Source organism: Lissotriton helveticus, chromosome 1_1 (genome assembly GCF_964261635.1).
Source record: "Lissotriton helveticus chromosome 1_1, aLisHel1.1, whole genome shotgun sequence".
In the NCBI taxonomy this organism is placed as follows: Eukaryota; Metazoa; Chordata; class Amphibia; order Caudata; family Salamandridae; genus Lissotriton; species Lissotriton helveticus.
This window is the reverse complement of record NC_136057.1, coordinates 1,937,336,911-1,937,356,830: the sequence shown is the minus strand read 5'-3', so window position 1 is coordinate 1,937,356,830 and position 19,920 is coordinate 1,937,336,911. Positions and strand designations below refer to the sequence as shown.

General features: G+C 46.0%; 1 protein-coding gene across 1 annotated transcript in view; it reads left to right on the top strand.

Moving 5' to 3' along the window:
* Positions 1 to 19,920, top strand: part of QSOX1 (quiescin sulfhydryl oxidase 1) — a 350,420-nt gene that overhangs the window by 182,015 nt on the left and 148,485 nt on the right. The window contains exon 4 of the mRNA XM_078643550.1: positions 15,138 to 15,237. Coding sequence (XP_078499676.1) covers positions 15,138 to 15,237 — 100 coding nt within the window. The remainder of the gene's footprint in view (positions 1 to 15,137; positions 15,238 to 19,920) is intronic.

Sequence of the window (19,920 nt, the reverse complement as noted above, 5' to 3'; positions counted from 1 at the left end):
CCAGTCTGCAACTTCTTCCTGTCTCCAGAGTATGACGCGGCCACCAGTTCTGGCTGTCTCGCCTTCCGCTCCAAAAAGACTTTGCAGTACTCAAGTGATCGACGACTTGCTTGACTGACCATGACACAGAGGAATGGAGACCGCACTCACAGGGAGGAATCAGAGCCCTGGCTGTCGGGCAAGCAGGTCCTACTCTTCAGCCCTGAGCCGAATTCCGATTTGGAGTCTGAGGCAGAGGAAACTCAGGAGGTCCAACCACAGAAGCATCGACCGCTGGTATGACCTCCTGCCCTCTACCACCTCCCCATCATTTAATTCAGGCAGAGCACAGCCCTCGAGAGGGTCGTGCATCGATCGCAGAAGTCCAGTGTCAGGCTTCCAGTACACCACTCAACACATGAAAAGACCTGTTCTATTAACTGTATGAACTGCTATGGGCGTCCACCATATATTTTTACACTCACACACTTTTGTGTGGCTGGACAGTGGATCAATATCTCCCATCTACCATAGGTTGCTTCAATCACTAATATATCTTAAAACCTAGTGTTTTGTGCTGTCTCTGCCTGTGTAGCCTTCCCACGGATGTGGAAAGAACCTGCAAGTGCGAGTGAAAGTGAAAAAAGGTGAGAAAAAGTTGGCAGTGCCTCACGGGAATAACACCATGGGAGTTTACAGACTGGTACTCGCCTGCATCCTCAGGTTCTCATCATTAGCGACTGCCGACTTATAAATTAAATAAGTGATAGGAAGTGTGGTGTAGTGTGGACAACTGACCCTTACCCTGACGAAATTGCTGCAAGACTACACCGGCAATGAAACATGTTGGTTTTAATTGAGCAGACACACAGCAAGGAATAAAGTAGATTAGCCAGTGGTTGTCTAGCTCGTTTTTAGACTAGGTGTACCGGGCTTTCAACGCCAGATCCCGGTACTCCTCACAGGGTTCATACACACCACACCAAACACGTTTTTGTTCTCCTTTCTTCCTATCACTTACTTGATTTACAAATGATAAGAACCTGCGGTTGCAGGTGAGTACCAGTCTGTAAACTCCCATGGTGTTACTCCCGTAAAGCATTGCCAACTTTTTCCTCACCTTTTTTCACTTTCACTCGCACTTGCAGGTTTTTTTCACCTCCGTGGGAAGGCTACACAGGCAGAGACAGCGCAAAACACTAGGTTTTAAGATATATTAGTGATCGAAGCAACCTATGGCAGATGGGAGAGATTGATCCACGGTCGCGTCACACAAAAGTGTGTGAGTGAAAAATATATGGTGGACGCCCATAGCAGTTCATACAGTTAATAGAACAGGTCTTTTCTTGTGTTGAATTCTTTGAGTGGAGGGCGACCTGATCTTTTCCACCCCCTTGTCTCCACTTTGTGTATAATTCCAGTACACCACTGCGTGAAGGCCATGGTCTGCATTGACAAAAGCCCTCAGATCCAACTCTGAGTCAGCCATCAGCAACGAAACCGCTGCAGAAGACCCGGCCACCAGTGGCGACAAAATCTTAGACACCAGGACTGAAATTACCCTCAAAGCCCATCCTGCAAACTTTCTCGGCACGAGCTGGCCACAAAATACCTACTGTGCCTAAGGGCCTGGCACCCGAAGCCCCATCCTGTGCTGAAGCCAAGAACCAGGAGGCACCCATTCTGCAGTGTCTACAGGAAGAGGTCGATGCTCGGTAGAAGCAGATCCTCATTCACTCGCAGACCGGCAGGATCATCACTCAACCCTCTCCAAAGGTTCAGGACTCTGTCCCTCACAAGAGGAATCTGACTTTCGAGGAGGTCTTGCCTTAGAGCCTGCTCCACCAGCCAAGACCAAGAAGCACCTGGACACGACGCACTAGCCCTCTTCCTCCTAAACCACGTCCTCTTCCTCCTTCTCCTGCATCCTCCTCTTTGCATTTCACCTCATCCACAGGGACCACCTCCGCATAATTCACCAAAGGGTTCCCTATGAGACCCCATTCAACCCTGAGCCTGGGATAACCTGTGGGATGATTATGACATGGATCCATCTAGGGACACTGGGGACATTGACCCAGACCTCTGCACCACCAAACCATCCCACCAGATACCACCTCCAACCATGAGGTTCTCCATCAGTCTGCCACCTTTCATAAGGTGAGGCTGCTCAAGGTACAGCAGAATGAGAACTTGTGGAGATGGTGTCCACCACCCAGTGCTCCCTGCAGTTCCTTCCTATGCTGCCACTTGACCTCAAGCCCCTCAACAAATACATTCTGTCAGAGCACTTCCACATGGTCACGCTCCATGATGTCATCCCTCTACTTCAGCAAGGTGACTTCATGACCACACTCGACCTGAAGGACCCTACTTTTACATCCTGATCCACCCTGCACACTGCTGATACCTCCGATTTATGGTAAGTGGCCAGGATTGTCAGTTGACAGGGCTGCCTTTAAGTCACCACAGCCCCCAGAGTTTTTACAAACTGTCTTATCGTAGTCACCACTCATCTCAGGGGGACTGTCATCCACGTGTTCCCTTACTTGGATGACTGGCTGATTAAGAGCGCAAAGAACAACAGTGCTTAGCACATACCCAGATCACCAAAGACCTCCTTCACGATCTAGGGCTCACTGTCAACACACTCAAGTCTCATCTTCAGTGCCTTCAAGTACAACACTACCTGGGAGCAGTTCCCAACTTCGTAACCGGCAAAGCATACCTCAGCCAAGCATGGATCCAAGCTTTCCAGATGTTAATGCCCCTTTTTTTCACCCAGCTCATCAAATAACGGTCAGAACGGTAGTGCATCTTCTCAGATTGTTGGCCTACTGTATTGCCATAGTTCCTCATGCGAGACTACACATGCTTCAGCTGCATGAGTGCCTCGATGCACAATGGTCGCAAGTGGAGGGTCACTGAGAAAATCTTGTGTTGATTTGGGCCAGCACCCATCGCTGTTGCAGTGGTGGAACGGGAGCAATCTGTTGCCGGGCCGGCCCTTTCTTGACCAAGTTCCATAATTACTATTTGAGAGACGTCCCACAGCATGGCCTTTGTTATGTCTAGGGTTATGTTAAATTGCAGATATTCATTCATAGTATCTCTTATCTCAGCCCTATTTACTGTGTCTCTCAGTGTGGATCTACCAACCCTTCTCTCTTGGAGTGTAAATCAAATCTTTTAATGTGAGGGATATCTGCATGGTTTGATATCATGATAATAACGATGTTTGTGTGTATTACTGGTTCTTGAGGTTCCCGGAGGTATAGATCCCGTCTATCCTAGAGGACGATCTGCCTGTGTATTTGTAGTAGTTTGTGTAATCATGTTCTGTGGAGTGCAGTTCCTTCCATGTATCAACTAGGTCCGGCTTGCAGCTTCTTTTGTGTTAGTTCGCGAGATACACCCTTAAATAGGCTGTATTGTCCAGTGTGCTGTCCATCACCTGATTGAAGTCTCCTGTAAGAACGCTTGAACCTTCAGTGAATCCCCTAAGCTGGCTGAGGGCTTTCTTTTTAAAGTACTGGTGGTTTTAGTTAGGGGCATATATTGTCCCAATAGTGAGCATTACACCTCCTGTCCTACCTTTTACAAATACATACTACTATGTTTGTCCGATTACGTCTCTAATATGGTAATGTCTAAGAATACCTACACCGTGCCTAAACATAATTGCTCCGGTCCTGTTTTTGTAGGTCCACTGGGTTGAATCTACTTTGGGTATTTTTTGCTATTGGTTCTCTCCCCTCCCCTTATTTCAGATGGGTATCTTGTAGCATGGCCACTTCTGTTCTAATAGTGCTAACACTCTTACTTTTTTAACTGGGGCATTTTGACCTTTAATGTTAAATGATAATACTTTGAGTGTTGTGTTTGGTGACTTTATTTCTATATACCTGAATACCGTAATCTGGACTTTTCAGGGGAGCAAGAGCCCTGGTCCCATATGGAAAAGTAGCCAACCCTTTCCCACACTGCTAACCACTGAACATTTCTCAAATTTGCAAATTAACTCTGGTTTCGTGTTCCCTTCAAGCTATAACTCCAACCTATTATGCCACAAAAACGTATGTCCCCGGTACTTCTCTCGTAGGTATTTTCTAGAACGTGTAGCTAAGTTGCCTAATGAAGGAAAGTGTCTTATAAATATTTATATTTTCATACCAACATTGCAACAATTAAGTGTCTTAACGACTGTACTTGATGGAGATCTTGTTAGCCTACTGGGATATGGGACAGACCACTCTGAATATTTTTTACCAGAAGAAGTCCTGGTTTGACCAGTTTCTCCTCGGTCGTCATTCTCTGAATTTTGTCTGCCATTCTGGGGCTTCTCTTTTGCAGTTTACCTCCGGGTTAAGATTCCTACTTGTTCTGGGTGCTTCTGTGGGTTCCATCCATTTCACTAAAGACTCATTGTAGATCACAGTGATATGATAGCTGGTATCGTCTAGTTGGTGTGGAACATCAATGGGAAAAGGCCATCTGTATTTTATTCATTCCTTTCTTATTTAGGGTATCAACTAGCGGGTGGAAATCTTTTTTTCTTGTGGGGGTAGGCTTGGTGATCTCTAGTAGAAGCATTACGCTGTCTGTTAAATATCACTGTGCTTTGTCACATTGCTTCGTTCATGATTCTTCTTTCTGGGTAATAATAATAGTTTGTCTGACATATCTCTAACTTTTTTGTCTGGTTTTGTTGGTTTTTCTCCCCATTACTCCCACTCCCGGCCTAGTTCCTCTACTTCTTTAAAACATGAACTTGAGCCAATAAAATTCAGAAATCTTAAAATGTTGAGTTCTTCCACTCCTTTTCTGTTCATTTGTCACTCTTATGTTGTCTCGTTATGTTCTTTTTTCTATGTCTTTGCAATTTTCGGCTAGAATGGAAATCTGTTCTACCAATCCACTGATCTCGCCCAATATCTTTTCTCCATCCTGCCTCCTATTTGATGTCTTTTCTTCAAACGTTTTAACTCTTTGACCTAGTTATTCTACACCCACTTTTAAATTGGTAGGAGTATCCTCCAGGCTTTGCCTAACTAACACTAATTTCTGTGTGAGGTCTTCTTTCAACTCTCAAGTCCTTCAGTATATCTTTTAAATGATCTTTCGATCAATGATAGGGTTCCCTGTGTTTAAACCATTTCCGCATTCGTCTTTTTCGCCAGGATTTAGTCTACAAAGTCACGATGTCCATTTGGCCTATCAACATTGGCTTTGGGAACATCTGTCTCCATTGCAGGGATGTTCTCCATGCGCCAATGTTGTTCTTTGTAACCTGGCCATCTCCAGCATGTTCCCAGGATTTACACCTTGTGTGGTTTGTTGTATTGAACGAGGAGCTGGGGAAGGGCCTGGAGCTGTGCAACTCACTTCACTTTCTATTTGTGGTGTCTGTAGTACCTGTTGTCTTTTCTACCTGCACCACTGTCATCCTTAGCCTCTGGACTCAGTCTGTTTCCGCGTTGCCCTCCCCCCCACCCTCATACCTTTGGATTTCTTAGCTTACTCCTGGTCCTCAGGGAATCTCTCTCACAGGCCTCTGGCTTCCTCCCCAGAGTCGAGAACTTTCATTGCATCTGCTTTCCCGCGCATTGTACCTGCTGCAGGTTTGGATGACACTGCTTGTGGGTCATTCCCCTCTTGCTCGACTGGTCTACAGCAGCTTGCTTGTAGTTTCAAACAAACCAGCTGTATTTACCTGACAGTCTTGATTTGTGGGGTGGAGCCAACGGCATCAGTGTAATTTGCTGGGAGAACTTGCTCCATGTTGCTACTAAGTGGCGCTGCCCCTGCTTGAGTAGATAGTTACAAAATGTATGGCAAAACTTGGAGGTTTGCTCTCCTGTCACTCTGAGCATATGAAAAAACACACACCAACTTCCAGACCTTGACCTCGCAGCCCTAACCATAAATTTAAATGTATGACTTAATTGAACCTTGACCTGTATATTCTAAAATCAGTAAGAATGAAAAACTTTCTTGCAGTGATGTAATATTTCCTTTGCTATTGCTCAAAGTGAAGAGTCTTCATTAGGTGTCACCGACTTGCTTAGCGAAGTGGGACAGGTGAGGTGCACGAGCTTGTAAAGACATTGGAGACATGAGCTGTGAACGCACGCTTTTGTAGACATGAGCTGTGAGCGTGTCCGGCGGCGGCGTCTTTTCTCGCACTCCCCCATGCTTTCACTTTCGCTAGCGAGGCGAGATGGACAGCCCATGTGCGCGCTCATGGCGTGTGACTGAGAGCCGCTCTGGAGAAGGACAGCGCAGAGAGAAGTGCTGTCTCAATAGCAAGCGGCCGGGTGAAGTTAACGGCCCGTAGTGCAGCCTCGCTGCTCTGGTCGGAGGCCCCCATGCGAGTTGGCTGTGACAGCAAGGAACCAGCAGAGGCTTGGGGCTGTGCAGAGGCGGTGAGACGGTGGGGAAGCTCTTATTGTGAATTGGGCTGAGCGACCAATCAGAGAGGACATCCGGGGAGACCCTAGGCAACTTTACCGGAACAGATACTCCCAGATACCCGCCACTGCAGTGTAACACGGAGGTGAGGTGAAGAGGGAGGCGGTAATGAGGCATAGTCGGAGCAGTTATGCAACTCCTCAGGGGGAACAGTCAGAGGTTCGGTTACGATCGTTCTGTTAGAACCCCTGACTCCCAAGCAGTCATCTTCCACTGCAACCCTACTTGAGCCCAAAGGTTGGGGGCTCACTAGCAGGTCCCACTTGCCACACTATTACCCCGCTCCTTAGCTTCAAGCTTGGCCCTGAACCCTCCTCCACTGTCTTTGGATGGCTGCACTTGTCCTACTCCACCTGTTCTACGGTATTGATCCTGCAGGGCGGGCTGAGTATTGTTGCTGAGATCTCCACTCAGGCGTAGTTCAACAGCTTAGGGCCACGCTGGCCATCACCGGGGAGGGTTCCTCTTTCTCTAGGGCCGCCGGTGCTAGTGAGTGATTTCGCACTTCAGGTAGGCCCTACTGCCACTTCCGCCCTTCTCTCTATGCCTCTGTCAACATCAGGTGCCTGGCTGTGTCTGTTCCCCCTGAGGAGTTGCATAATGAGCACAACGTAGCTGCTGCCCCTCTAGGCAACTAGCTGCTATAACCCAGACACAGAGCGTCAGATCACCCCCTAATACCTCTAATATACCTCTGATAGGTATACCCACACCACTGGGCGCACTCATGGTGACTTAACTATCATCCTGGGAAGGCGCGGGAATAATGGCAGTGGGAGGCCTGTTCACAGAAGGCAAACTTGCGTCACACCAAGAATTCACACAACTCCATGATTTACCATATTCCCTTTTCTTGACAGGCCACCATTATTCAGTACCTCTGCACATACTGGACCCCGCTGGGAACTTAGCCTGCTACTCATATACTGGTGCAAACAGTGTATAGCATGGGATGTGGTAGGTATGTAGTTAATGGCTTTACAGATGACTGCATACTCCTATAAATGCATCCCTTGAACCCGTACAAACTAAATGGAAGGATCTTGCCCGAGCCCTTCATGATTAGGAATGGTGCTTTGTTCTAGAATACCCACGCAAGATCTCACAATTCGCAGTTCAATTATCATCCAACTTACCTCCGGACCAAAGAGATTTACTTGCCATGGCACCTCTAAGAGAATGAGCTTGAAATTTGGAAATATCAATACCAGCTAGAGACATAGCAGACTTAACCCATCTGGCAATGGAAGTGGAGGAAATAGCCTTATGAGGCTTAACAAAGGAAATGAGAAGTTGGTTCTCATTAAGCGGTCGAAGATTAGACATTGTCATATCATACGCTTTCATACAATCAACCACACAATGTTTCGGGGAAGGATTGAAACGAGGATAGAAGATTGAATCAGACATGGTCTTGGTTCTTCTATAGACTTCAAATTTAACTCCAAATAAATTATAAGATCTATTAGAAATCTCCAGAGCTTTAACATCAGAAACTCTACGACAGGAGATAAGGCAAAGAAGAGTTGCGAGTTTAAAAGAAAGAAACTTTCTGCTAAAAAAAGAATTATCTGGCCAGGAAGTGCAGAGATCTAGAATCAAATCCACATCCCAGAGAGTATTATATTTCGGCCTTGGGGGCCTCTTCAAACGGATGCTCTTCATTACCCTACAAACAATCACATTCTTACCGATTGACTTACCGTTAAAGAGGACATGACCAGCAGAGATCGCTGATCTATAACAGTTGATTGATCTATAACTCAATCCCTTGTCGAAATCCTCCCTATTAAAGTTAGGGATCGTAGCACTGTTTCCTTCTGAATCTGAATCAGAAAGGTTTTCCATATTGCCTTTCTCTTTTTTTTTTTTTTTATATTTGTATGAGATTATTCACCCTTAGTTCTATATATATATATTTCTTTTTTACTAATGAAATGGGGTGAAGCAAAGGGCTGATCTAAAGAAAGGGAATCTTTAGAGAGAAGTTAAGCATATAGGTATATAGGCATATAAATTAAATGCCTTTGAACTCCCCCCTTTTTTTTTTTTTTTTAAATCTTTTCAGGCCTGACACTAGCTCTGCGAGCGAAAAATAGCGAGGCTCCGGCGTCTATGAACAGCTGAATCTCAACTGTCATGGGTGTGTGAGGAAAGTCCCTAGGCGAGACACTCACGAAGCGTGAGGCTCGCCAGGGAACTTTCCTCTAATAAACATATGCTTGTTACCCTCATCGGGATTCGTGGCGGAGAGGGAAGCTCGGCGTAGAAAAAGGTATGGCGTTTATTCAGTTTGCTTCAGTCACGAAGCAAGGGTTGTCTGGGAGCTCGACGCGAGACAGGTACGGCGTTTATTAATTTGCTTCCGTTCACGAAGCGGGGATTGTCTCTATGCCTCCCGGGGTAGCGCGTGTGAGAGAGCAGGCGCATGGTTCACTGCGGGTGCAAAATCATGAATAATCGGAGTCATGTGCCTTCAATTCGGCAAAGTAACTCTCGGTTAAAACGAGTTTAGGTAGCCGATCTCGTGCGAGGGAATATGGATTTGCGCTCACGAGGGGGGAGTGACTCATAAAGGGGGGTAAAAAGGCGACAAGGTTAAAGCCTAAACAGTGAAAGGGGAAGGTAGGATCTCCGTAAATTGCAGATCCGGGTAGGTGGGGAAGGGGGGGTAGGAAGTGTAGGTAAAACTACATAAGGGTAGATAGAAGAGAATACAACAGGATAAATAGTGAGAATTAACTCAACCTCAATTTAAACCTCCCCAGAAAAAAAGATCCATAACAATATCAAATGACAATAGTGTTAAGATAAGGGAGAAAAATATGAGCTACTTATCTGCTTGGAGCCGCATTTAAAAGAGGCTGATGGTTGCTATGTGTAATGTCTTACTGTATCTCAGTGTTCTTTTTGGAACCTTTTTATTGTGATGCGACTGGCTTGGATCTGCAATTAAAAGTCATTGCATAATGTGAGCCTCCGTGTCTTTAATGAAATCTAGATTCTCTAGGCATGTTAATAGGAGAATCGCAATTCTTGCTTATACACAGAGCATTCCTAACACCTCTGAAACTGTTATGTTATGTTATGTTATGGGTGTCTTTTATAGCGCTCGGCTACCCCGAAGAGTGTCCCGGCGCTTTCTTACCCACAACAAACTGCAAAGGGCAGGCTCAGAGAAGAAAAAGTGCTAGTAGATCACTGGCTAAAAAGCCACGTCTTCAAATCCTTCCGGAAGGTCAACAGATTAGAAGTACTACGAAGTGACAAAGGAAGAGTGTTTCAAAGCTGAGGCGCCAAACGTTTAAAGGAACGCCCCCCTACCCGTACTTTTTTAATGGCAGGGACAACGGCAAGAAAAAGAGATTCCGATCTCAGAGCTCTAGCCGGTTTATAAAGAGCAAGCCGTTTCTGGATATACTCTGCTCCAACACCATGGAGTGCCTTATGCGCCAACGTGAGTGCTTTAAAAGCAATCCGCTTCCGAATAGGCAGCCAGTGCAAGGAGATCAAAAGGTCCGAAGCTCTCGCTCGACGATGCAAGACAAAAACGGCACGGGCCGCAGAGTTCTGGACTACCTGTAACCTTTGAAGAAGATATTCAGGCAAACCCAGATGTAGGACATTGGAATAGTCCAATCTCGAACCGATAAGGGCCTGGACCGTGACCTTCCTATGCACCAGCGGGAGGAGAGGAAGGAACTTACGCAGCATCTTGAGGAGGCCATAACAGGTGCCAGCCAATCCAAGGACCTGGGACTTAAGTGTCAAGCCGTTGTCAATCTTGACCCTCAGGTTCTTGGCAATCAGAGAAGATGACACTGGAGGAAACATATTCACCGGCCACCACTCCTGCCAACTTAGATCAGACTGTCACCCGAGGAATAGCACCTCAGATTTATCTGGGTTGCATTTGAGGCTGTTTCGCTGAAACCATTCAAAGACGGCCCCAAGACAGCCCCGAATGCCCTCTCCGTCAAACTAAGCCCCCTTTCCACAAGTGAAAAGGAGCTGAGCGTCATCGACGTATGACAGGATCTGAGCCCCAAAAGACTCAGCCAGCGCCGCTAAAGGGGCCAGAAAGATATTAAAAAGAGTCGGACTCAATACCGACCCCTGCGGAACTCCGACCTCCAGAGGCGGCACTACGGCCGCCTCTGGGCGGAGCCCAGACCACCTGCCGGCGACCAGCTAAATAAGATCGAAACCAGCTCAACCCCGTCCCTCTCAGACTGATCTCATAGAGTCTACTAAGGAGACCCTCATGAGGGACGGTGTCGAAGGCTGCCGACAGGTCTAGCATTACCAACATGGCCCTTCCTCCTGCATCCAGCACTTCCTTGATAACCTCATTGATCTCCAAGAGTGCGTCTCGGTGCTTAAGTTCGTCCTAAAGCCCGACTGGGTGGAATGCAGTAAACTATGAGTTTCAAGGAAAGTGGAGAGCACCTTGTGCACGTGTTTCTCCACCACCTTTGCCAGAGCGGGCATGAGGGAGATCGGCCTGTAGTTAGCACGCAACTCTGGATCCAGACCCGGCTTTTTGAGCAATGGAACAACCATCGCCTGCTTCCAAACTGCGGGCACCACCTCCCTGATCAAGGATAGATTAAGAATGGGATTAATCAGCGGATTCATCACCTCCGCCACCCCAGCCAAGAATTTGGCAGGGCACGGGTCTAAAGGTGAACCCGATTTGAGCTTGATCAGAAGATCCTCCGATGCAGAGCAAGAAAGAGATGGAAACTCCGAAAGAGTGGGACCAGATCCAGCTAACACATTTGACTGACCCCCACATCTGACTTCATGCAATCTTACCTGCAGCCACCCCCTACATGCCCTAGATGTCACACAGACACTGCAGACGTATTGCATATGCTATGGCCTTCCTCTGCATTGACTTCTTATTGGGTGGATAAACGTGCAGCACTGACAGGTGCTGCCCACTGGGATAATATTGAACACTGCCTACTGAGCCTCTAACCCAAACCCAAAAGTTTTAAAATCACAGGTAAATTTGTGGTTATGGAGCTTCTTCATGCGAAGCAGCAGATCGCCAGATGCTGGAAATCCCCAAGAACGCTACCAGCCTGTACCTGGAGAGAATATGTCATACGCTGCAGCACAGCTATGAGTTGTGCTCTCCACAAGGAGGAATACTGTAGTCTCCGTAAGTGACTTTTACTCATGATTTGGGACGATTTACTGGAAACCTTTCAATCTCAAAAAGACCCTGAGTACCACCCATTGCTTTAAAGATACACCACATGACCCCCATCCCCTCCTGTGGCTCTAAGCCCCCCCCCAGACCGGATGACAACGATGACTAACCATCAATCCACATCCTCCAAGACCATATTCACACAATGTAGCTTTAGCCTTTTTTGGCTATCCTATTCATGGGACATTGCTACTTACTAATCACACAATTTGTAGAGACCTGGAACAGAGATGACAGTTTGGGGTTCTGGGTGAAGGGTCCAGGTATATAAAGGTACTCTTTGTTTAATTTTCCAGCTGTCTGTTGTTACAGACCAGTTACATGAGTAAACTGTATTGTTTCAGCTATATCCAATATATTACCCAATGCAAAAGACCCATTACGTATACATAACGTCTGTCTTATACACTCAAACCAGACTGTATTGTCACACATGACTGGTATGTGATAAAACAGTGCTTACTGAAATGCAATAAAACATGTTTGAAAAAAGAAAGGTCCACTTTGCCATAAAACTGGCCTACAAACTACAAACAAGCATTGCCAAAGCCAATAGGTCTTTCTTACGCATGAGCTGTTGGCTTTGCCAATGTGTTATATCCATGGTGTGCTCCAATGTGGCTGCTGTTCATCTGGAGTAAAAGTTAGTGGAATGGAGTTTAGTTGAGTGGAGTGGCATAAAGAGTAATGGAGTGGTGTGTAGAGTGGAGCGTTGTGGAGTGGCATAGAATGTCATGGAGTGTCATGGAATGGCGTAGAAAGTAGAGTGTTGTGGAGTGATGTAAAGTGAAGTGTAGAAGTGCATAGATTGAAGGGGCTTAGAATAGAGTAGCATAGAATAGACTGTAGTAGAGTGTTCTAGAAAGTTGTAGAGTGGAGTACAGTGCCACAGAGATGCCTAGAACAGAGTGTCCTAGAGTGGAGGTGTGTGAAGTGGAGTGCCATAGAGTGGAGTACAGTGGCATGGCGTAACATGGAGTGTCGTGACGAGAGTGAAGGGACATAGAGTGGAGTAGCATAGAGTGAAGTTGAGTGGCGTGGAGTGGTGTAGTGTTGGAGAGTCGAGTGGTGTAGAGTGAAGTAACGTAGTGTGGAGTATGCATGGAGTGGTAGCGAACTGTCATTACAGACCGCACATTTTCAATCAAAATAACAATTCCATTTGCAGGGACACACAGTTTACTGAAAAATTCATACAATGCACAAACGATAATGTATGGAAATGGCATCACCTTGTATATTGATTTGTTTTGATCGTATGAAAATCTGTTTTCACCACAATTCAGAATTCCCCAAAAATGTGCTTAATTTGTGCTTTCCGAAATCTGATATGTTCTGAAATATATCTCCCCAGTTAATTGATAGACATTTACATTTTGTGGTGCTAGAAAATATCCGTTCCTTCCACAGCTAGATTGCCGTATATATCCGCTTACTTTGAAATTAGAGAAGGAAAATTAACAACAGTGCTCTGTCAGACAACACAGCCTGACATTTGACCCCTGTCTTTGAATGCACAGAAAATGCGACTAGATAAGAACAACAATTAAAACTTCAATCAAAATAACTTTATTCGGTTAGTTTGTACAAAACTATCCAAGTATACAAACAGTAAAAAACATTGTCAATTTACAGTTTAAAAATATAAAAACAGATACATTTTCAAGTAGCTTATTATAAAAAGCATTTGCAATGCAATGGGTCACGCATTTACGCGAGTTTGAGCTATTGACATTGCAAATAACAATGCCTTTTATTTTTGTTTTCATTTTAAAAACATAATAAAAAGGAATTGTTATTTACAATGCCAATAGCTTAAACTCGTGTAACTGCGAGACCTATTGCATTGCAAATGCTTGTTTATTTTTGGGTCTCGCCTGCAGGGATGCGCTGTTGCTTGTGGGGGGTATTGTTTACAATAAAAAGCTTGGAGCACAGCTAGGGCTTACAATTTGTTGGCTTCATTGCCACTCTTTTTTGCTGCCTCCTAATTGGCCAGCACATGACTGGCGTTACTTTCTTTTCCATCTGTGGAGCATAGACAAAGCACAGATTAATTCAACTTTATTAGTGTCTGTCCACTGTGATACAGATGCATGTTTCAGAAAACATAATCTGTTTCCAGTTCTTGTTTCTCTTTTCTTTGTTTTCAAACTCATTTTTGGACATTGTTTATGTATGCCTCTTTTGGCTTACTTGTACAACTAAAATAAAAAAAACTATATTTTACATGAGTTGAATTAAGCCATTACAATATATAAATGTCACAGTAACAACACATTTACCCCTTCATGATGCTTGCCGCGACACACCTATTTTCATTGATTTTTAGCCATTCATGCCCTTTATGCCTCTTACTTTTGTGTTGATTTTAAGTTAGTTTCCAAGCTTAAGTTACTTACAACTTTACTACTCTATGGCACTCCACACCATGCCCACTCTGTCATTCCACTCTGTCAATGCACTCCACTCTGTTACTCCACCCTACGTTACTCCACCCTGTTCTATTCCACTCTACATAACTCTACTTTACGCCACTCCACAACACTCCACTCTATGCCACTCCACACTACTCTACTACTCTCCACATCTCTCTATTACAAGTCACCCCACTCCACACAACTCTGCTCGCTGCCGCTCCACTCCACACCACTCTACGGTACCCTTCTTCACATAATTCCACTCCACAGAACTCCACTCTACGCCACTCCATTGTATGTCACTCTACTCTAAGCCATTCTACTCTGTTCAACTCCAGTCTACTCTATGTGACTCTCCTCTATGCCACTTCACTCTACTCCACTCCACGCCACTCTGTCACTCTACTCTACTTCTGTCAATTCTAAGCCACTCTATGCAACTCTACTTTACACCGTGCACGCCACTCTATGCCAGGCCGCTCCACTTTACTCTGCTCTGCTCTATTCTATGCCACTCCACGCCAGTCTAAACCACTCTACATCACTCTACTCTCCGCCACTTCTCTCCCCTACTCTATGCCATTCCTTTCTACCTTTCGCCACTCCCTTCTGTCGCTCTACGCCACTCCACGCCCTCTACACATCTGTACACAACTCTATGCCACTCCACTGTATGTCACTCTACTCTATGCACCTATACAACACTATGCGATTGTACGTCACTCTCCTCTATGGCACGCCACTAACTTTTTTGCCATGCTGAAGAGCAGACACGCTGCTGTACAACTTGTCTAAAAGACACTTGCAAGACAAGTAGCTCTTGCACAGGTGAAACCTATTGGCTTTGTCAATCCTTGTTCGTTATGCTATTTTTGTCACTGTTTTTTCCATTAATGATATATTTATATATATATTTGTATGATATTTGATATATATATATATATATATATATATATATTTGTTTTTACATATTGCTAGTTTCAGTCTGTTTTGCTCCCTGTTTGTTCAGCTTTGTGATTTCATGATGTGGCGCTCTCACCCTGCAGGTCTGAATACTCCCATTCAATTGAGACACAGTATCATTGACAACTTGGAGGCGCATAAGGAGTCCTGGCCACCTGCCTGCCCACCATTGGAACCAGCCAGGTATCTGAAAGCCAAGCGTCTATGCATGTTGATTGGGGGCAGGCAACTCCTGCCATATTCTTTAATTTTATTTATAATATTCTATCATGCTTATATTGCACAGTCAATATGCCAAAAGGTAGATAGTTTGGTAGATTGTGAACATAGATTGCAGGGAATGGGGAAGAGTCATAGATGGGTAAAAAGGAAATACTGAGAGGAGAAGAGGCAGATCTAACAAAGGTCTTAAGGTTGTTGAATGCTCCTTTGTAGTTCTCCAGTGGCAAATTTAAGGTAAATGGCTCTTTAGGAAAAATTATTAGAGGACCACAGAGGGTGGTGGCATGCTTCGGGGGGCGACGCCGGGTATGTATGAGCAAGTATTTGGGTGGATGGAGTTTGGGATTGCCTAGGATCCCAAAATTGGGTTTCAAAATGAATGCAAAAAGTTGGGTCAGCTGGACCCTAAATTTCTTAACCGGTCATCAAGCATGTGTAGCGAGGGAGAGGGGCCTGCTCACAGTATGCAAGCCCTCTGCAGAAAGTCAAGCGTGTGATTTGTAGGGAACCAGAAAAAATTCTGTGCACTCCATTGGTTTCTCCAAGGCGCACACAATGCAAGACAAGTATTTCTGTACTTCAAAGATGGCAAATGCCGAAGGCAAAGCCAAGGAGGCAGGTGGATAAGTGCATACCCTTCATGGAAGTACCCTGTTGTATGCTAGAGAACTGCCTTCACAGACTTCCCGGCCTTGCGCTCTCTGTACGACTGTTGCTTCCAAAGCCCAGTAACAGTTGTGGGGTGCCCTTGTAATAATGGGGGTAAAGGAGGGTCTTTCCAGGAGACTGTAAATTTGAGAGTGGGAAAATCAGAAAGGATAACACCAGAAATCCCAAGTAAGGAAAAAGCCTTCTAATGAGTAGAGTTGAGGTGACATGCTAAATGACAGAAAATGAATGAAGGTTGAAAGGATGGTGATAGCGACAGTAGCAGAAATATCAAACGTGCCTATATTCGAAGTTGATGGGGAGGAATTGTGAACTGTGGCAAGTCTACATACTTACACTTAACTGACATACCTTTCCAACCCCTACCAGACAATCAATATAAGAAGGCTGAGGATATGTTATGATACTGGGATATAGATCTTGTGACCCTCGCAAAGCCTGGGACAAGAAAATGTCCATCCTGCGCCGTATATGCTGAGACTTTGCCTCTAAATGTGATGGGTTGGGGCGAGGGGCGGGGGGGGAGCGGTGGGGGGGGGGGGGGAGTATATAAAATGATAGTTTGTCCTCTGTTCTTATACATCCTAAAATAAATAAATCACCCATTCTTTGTCGCGTATGCTTGCTTCCAGGATTTCCAGGCTTTGGTAACCTTCTTTATCTGCGTGGGTAAAATACCCAGGGTCTCCATTTCTAAGTGTACGCTGCCGGCATTCATGGGGAAGTCTGGACCTTCCGGATCTTTTCCCCCATCAGTGGGCATAGAAATGGTACAAATAGGGGACTGGCTGTTTCTGTATCACCAAGACTCCACCTGGAGTCGACTACTCTTGAGAGACTTAGTATGTTTCATTTATTGTATGGGGGGCCCCACTCCCACGTTCACTTCCCAAGATCACTAGGCTTCCTTTCCTCAGCTGGTGTGCAGCACGCAATCATATGAAATGGTGAGGCAAACTTGCTGCACAAAAGTCTCTTTGGGCAGGGAACCGGCTGAAGCGGGTCGCACAACTGGAGGGCTTACGACAGTGCGACCTTATAGTCATCTCCCGTCTTAGTGACGTATTGGACCATGATCATATTCACATCGCTGAACACCTTTTAGTGAAGTTTGAACTCCCCAACTCTCAATTTTTTAGGTACCTTCAGTTGCATTACACCCTAGACACATTGAGACGCTCTATGTGAAGTGCTAGAGTATAATCCCCTGAATCCAAATTGACTATGGAGACACTGGGCAGAAAAGGCACACCAAGACTGCATCGGTCCCTTCTGTTAACGGCTATGATCCTCTCAAAGGCTTGCGAGAGGCCTGGGAACGAGATGTCGGGGAGATGGGAGATGACGAATTGCAGGAGACCCAGATGGCAGCCCAGATACTGTCCATCCCCTCGTACCTGCAACTAATCTAATTCAAATAACTTCATAGTCCGAATAGACTATGGAAAATGGGGAGGGCTCACACTTGGAGTGCACGAGATGTCAGTCCCCATAAGAGTCATATATTGGATGAGCTGGGTTTGCTCAGTTATAGAGCATTACTGGTGAGGGATGTATGCCTGCCTTGTAGATGTTTTGCAGTTCCTATTAGTCATGGATCCTAAGATAACCCCTACTAGGAATAATGGAGGATTGGTTGAAGACTAGGGCCAACGGAATATAGGCGGGCTGGCCTTTTTGGTAGCTAAGAGGGACACTGCCAGGCATTGGCAACAGGCAGAATATCCATCTCTGTAGGACTGATAAAGAGGCATAAACTACTGTGCAAGGGCTGAAAAGTTAGTCTACAAATGGAGGGCCTGTGCACTTAAATATGATAGTGTGGGGGCTTTGGACCTCGCAACAATGGTACGTTAAGAGATGTGAAACCAAAGGGGATGATGGACGGAGCGTTGACAATACAAGCACTCACCCCCAGTCAACTGATCTGGGTTTAATCCATCATCATTCTTTAGCTCACTCCGCCACCCCAGTTCAGACATGGCCATATGCAAATCAGTCTGACCCTGTGCCTTATGGGAACAGTTCAGCCCGAACTGCCAGGCCAAGTCTTCTCTGGACCGGAAACAAGCATCCTGGGACCGGTTTCGGGTTCATAACCCTCATCAGCCAGGCTATCTTGAATCCAGTGGCAAAGTGGGCAAGGGACCCACATCTGGGCATACCCTGACAACTTAGGGCGAACAAAGCAAAACCAAAGGGGATGATGGACGGAGCGTTGACAATACAAGCACTCACCCCCAGTCAATTGATCTGGGTTTAATCCATCATCATTCTTTAGCTCACTCCGCCACCCCAGTTCAGACATGGCCATGTGCAAATCAGTTTAACCCTGTGCCTTATGGGAACAGTTCAGCCCGAACTGCCAGGCCAAGCCTTCCCTGGACTGGAAACAAGCATCCTGGGACCGGTTTCGGTTTCATAACCCTCATCAGCCAGGCTATCTTGAATCTAGTGGCAAAGTGAGCAAGGGACCCACGTCTGGGCATACCCTGCCAACTTAGGGCGAACAAAGCAAAACCAAAGGGGATGATGGATGGAGCATTGACAATACAAGCACTCACCCACAGTCAACTGATCTGGGTTTAATCCATCATCATTCTTTAGCTCACTCCGCCATCCCAGTTCAGACATGGCCATATGCAAATCAGTCTGACCCTGTGCCTTATGGGAACAGTTCAGCCCGAACTGCCAGGCCAAGTCTTCTCTGGACCGGAAACAAGCATCCTGGGACCGGTTTCGGGTTCATAACCCTCATCAGCCAGGCTATCTTGAATCTAGTGGCAAAGTGAGCAAGGGACCCATGTCTGGGCATACCCTGCCAACTTAGGGCGAAGAAAGCAAAACCAAAGGGGATGATGGATGGAGCATTGACAATACAAGCACTCACCCACAGTCGACTGATCTGGGTTTAATGCATCATCATTCTTTAGCTCACTCCGCCACCCCAGTTCAGACATGGCCATATGCAAATCAGTCTGACCCTGTGCCTTATGGTAACAGTTCAGCCTGAACTGCCAGGCCAAGTCTTCTCTGGACCGGAAACAAGCATCCTGGGACCGGTTTCGGGTTCATAACCCTCATCAGCCAGGCTATCTTGAATCCAGTGGCAAAGTGAGCAAGGGACCCACATCTGGGCATACCATGCCAACTTAGGGCGAACAAAGCAAAACCAAAGGGGATGATGGACGGAGCGTTGACAATACAAGCACTCACCCCCAGTCAATTGATCTGGGTTTAATCCATCATCATTCTTTAGCTCACTCCGCCACCCCAGTTCAGACATGGCCATATGCAAATCAGTCTGACCCTGTGCCTTATGGGAACTGTTCAGCCCGAACTGCCAAGCCAAGTCTTCCCTGGACCGGAAACAAACATCCTGGGACAGGTTTCGGGTTCATAACCCTCATCAACCAGGCTATCTTGAATCCAGTGGCAAAGTGAGCAAGGGACCCATGCCTGGGCATACCCTGCCAACTTAGGGCGAACAAAGCAAAACCGTGCTCTCCATGCCACTGTAATCAAGCTATCCTGGCTGATGAGGGCTGAAAGCCCGAAACCGGTCCTAGGATGCTTGTTTCCAGTCCAGGGAGGACCTGGCTTGGCAGTTTGGGCTGGACTGTTCCCATGGGGCACAGGGTCAAGACTGATTTGCCTATGGCTGGGTTCAAACTGTGGGGGCATGGTGAGCAAAGGAACAATGGATTTAGGCCCAGGTCTCTGTACTGGGGTGAATGTATGACATTGTTCTGCATTCTGTCCATCAACTGTTGTTTTTACGTTAAGAGTTGTGGTTAGAGCCTCTATTCCAAGTATCTTCACCTACGCATTCTCTATGTACTACCTACTTTGCATGCACAAGTCTGCTGTGTTTGGTGCTACATCTTATGGTCATTTGGTACTGTGCTTATACCTTGCCCTAAAGTTATATAGAAAAAAAGAAATCTGTAAACAGCAGAATTCTGCCAATTACAC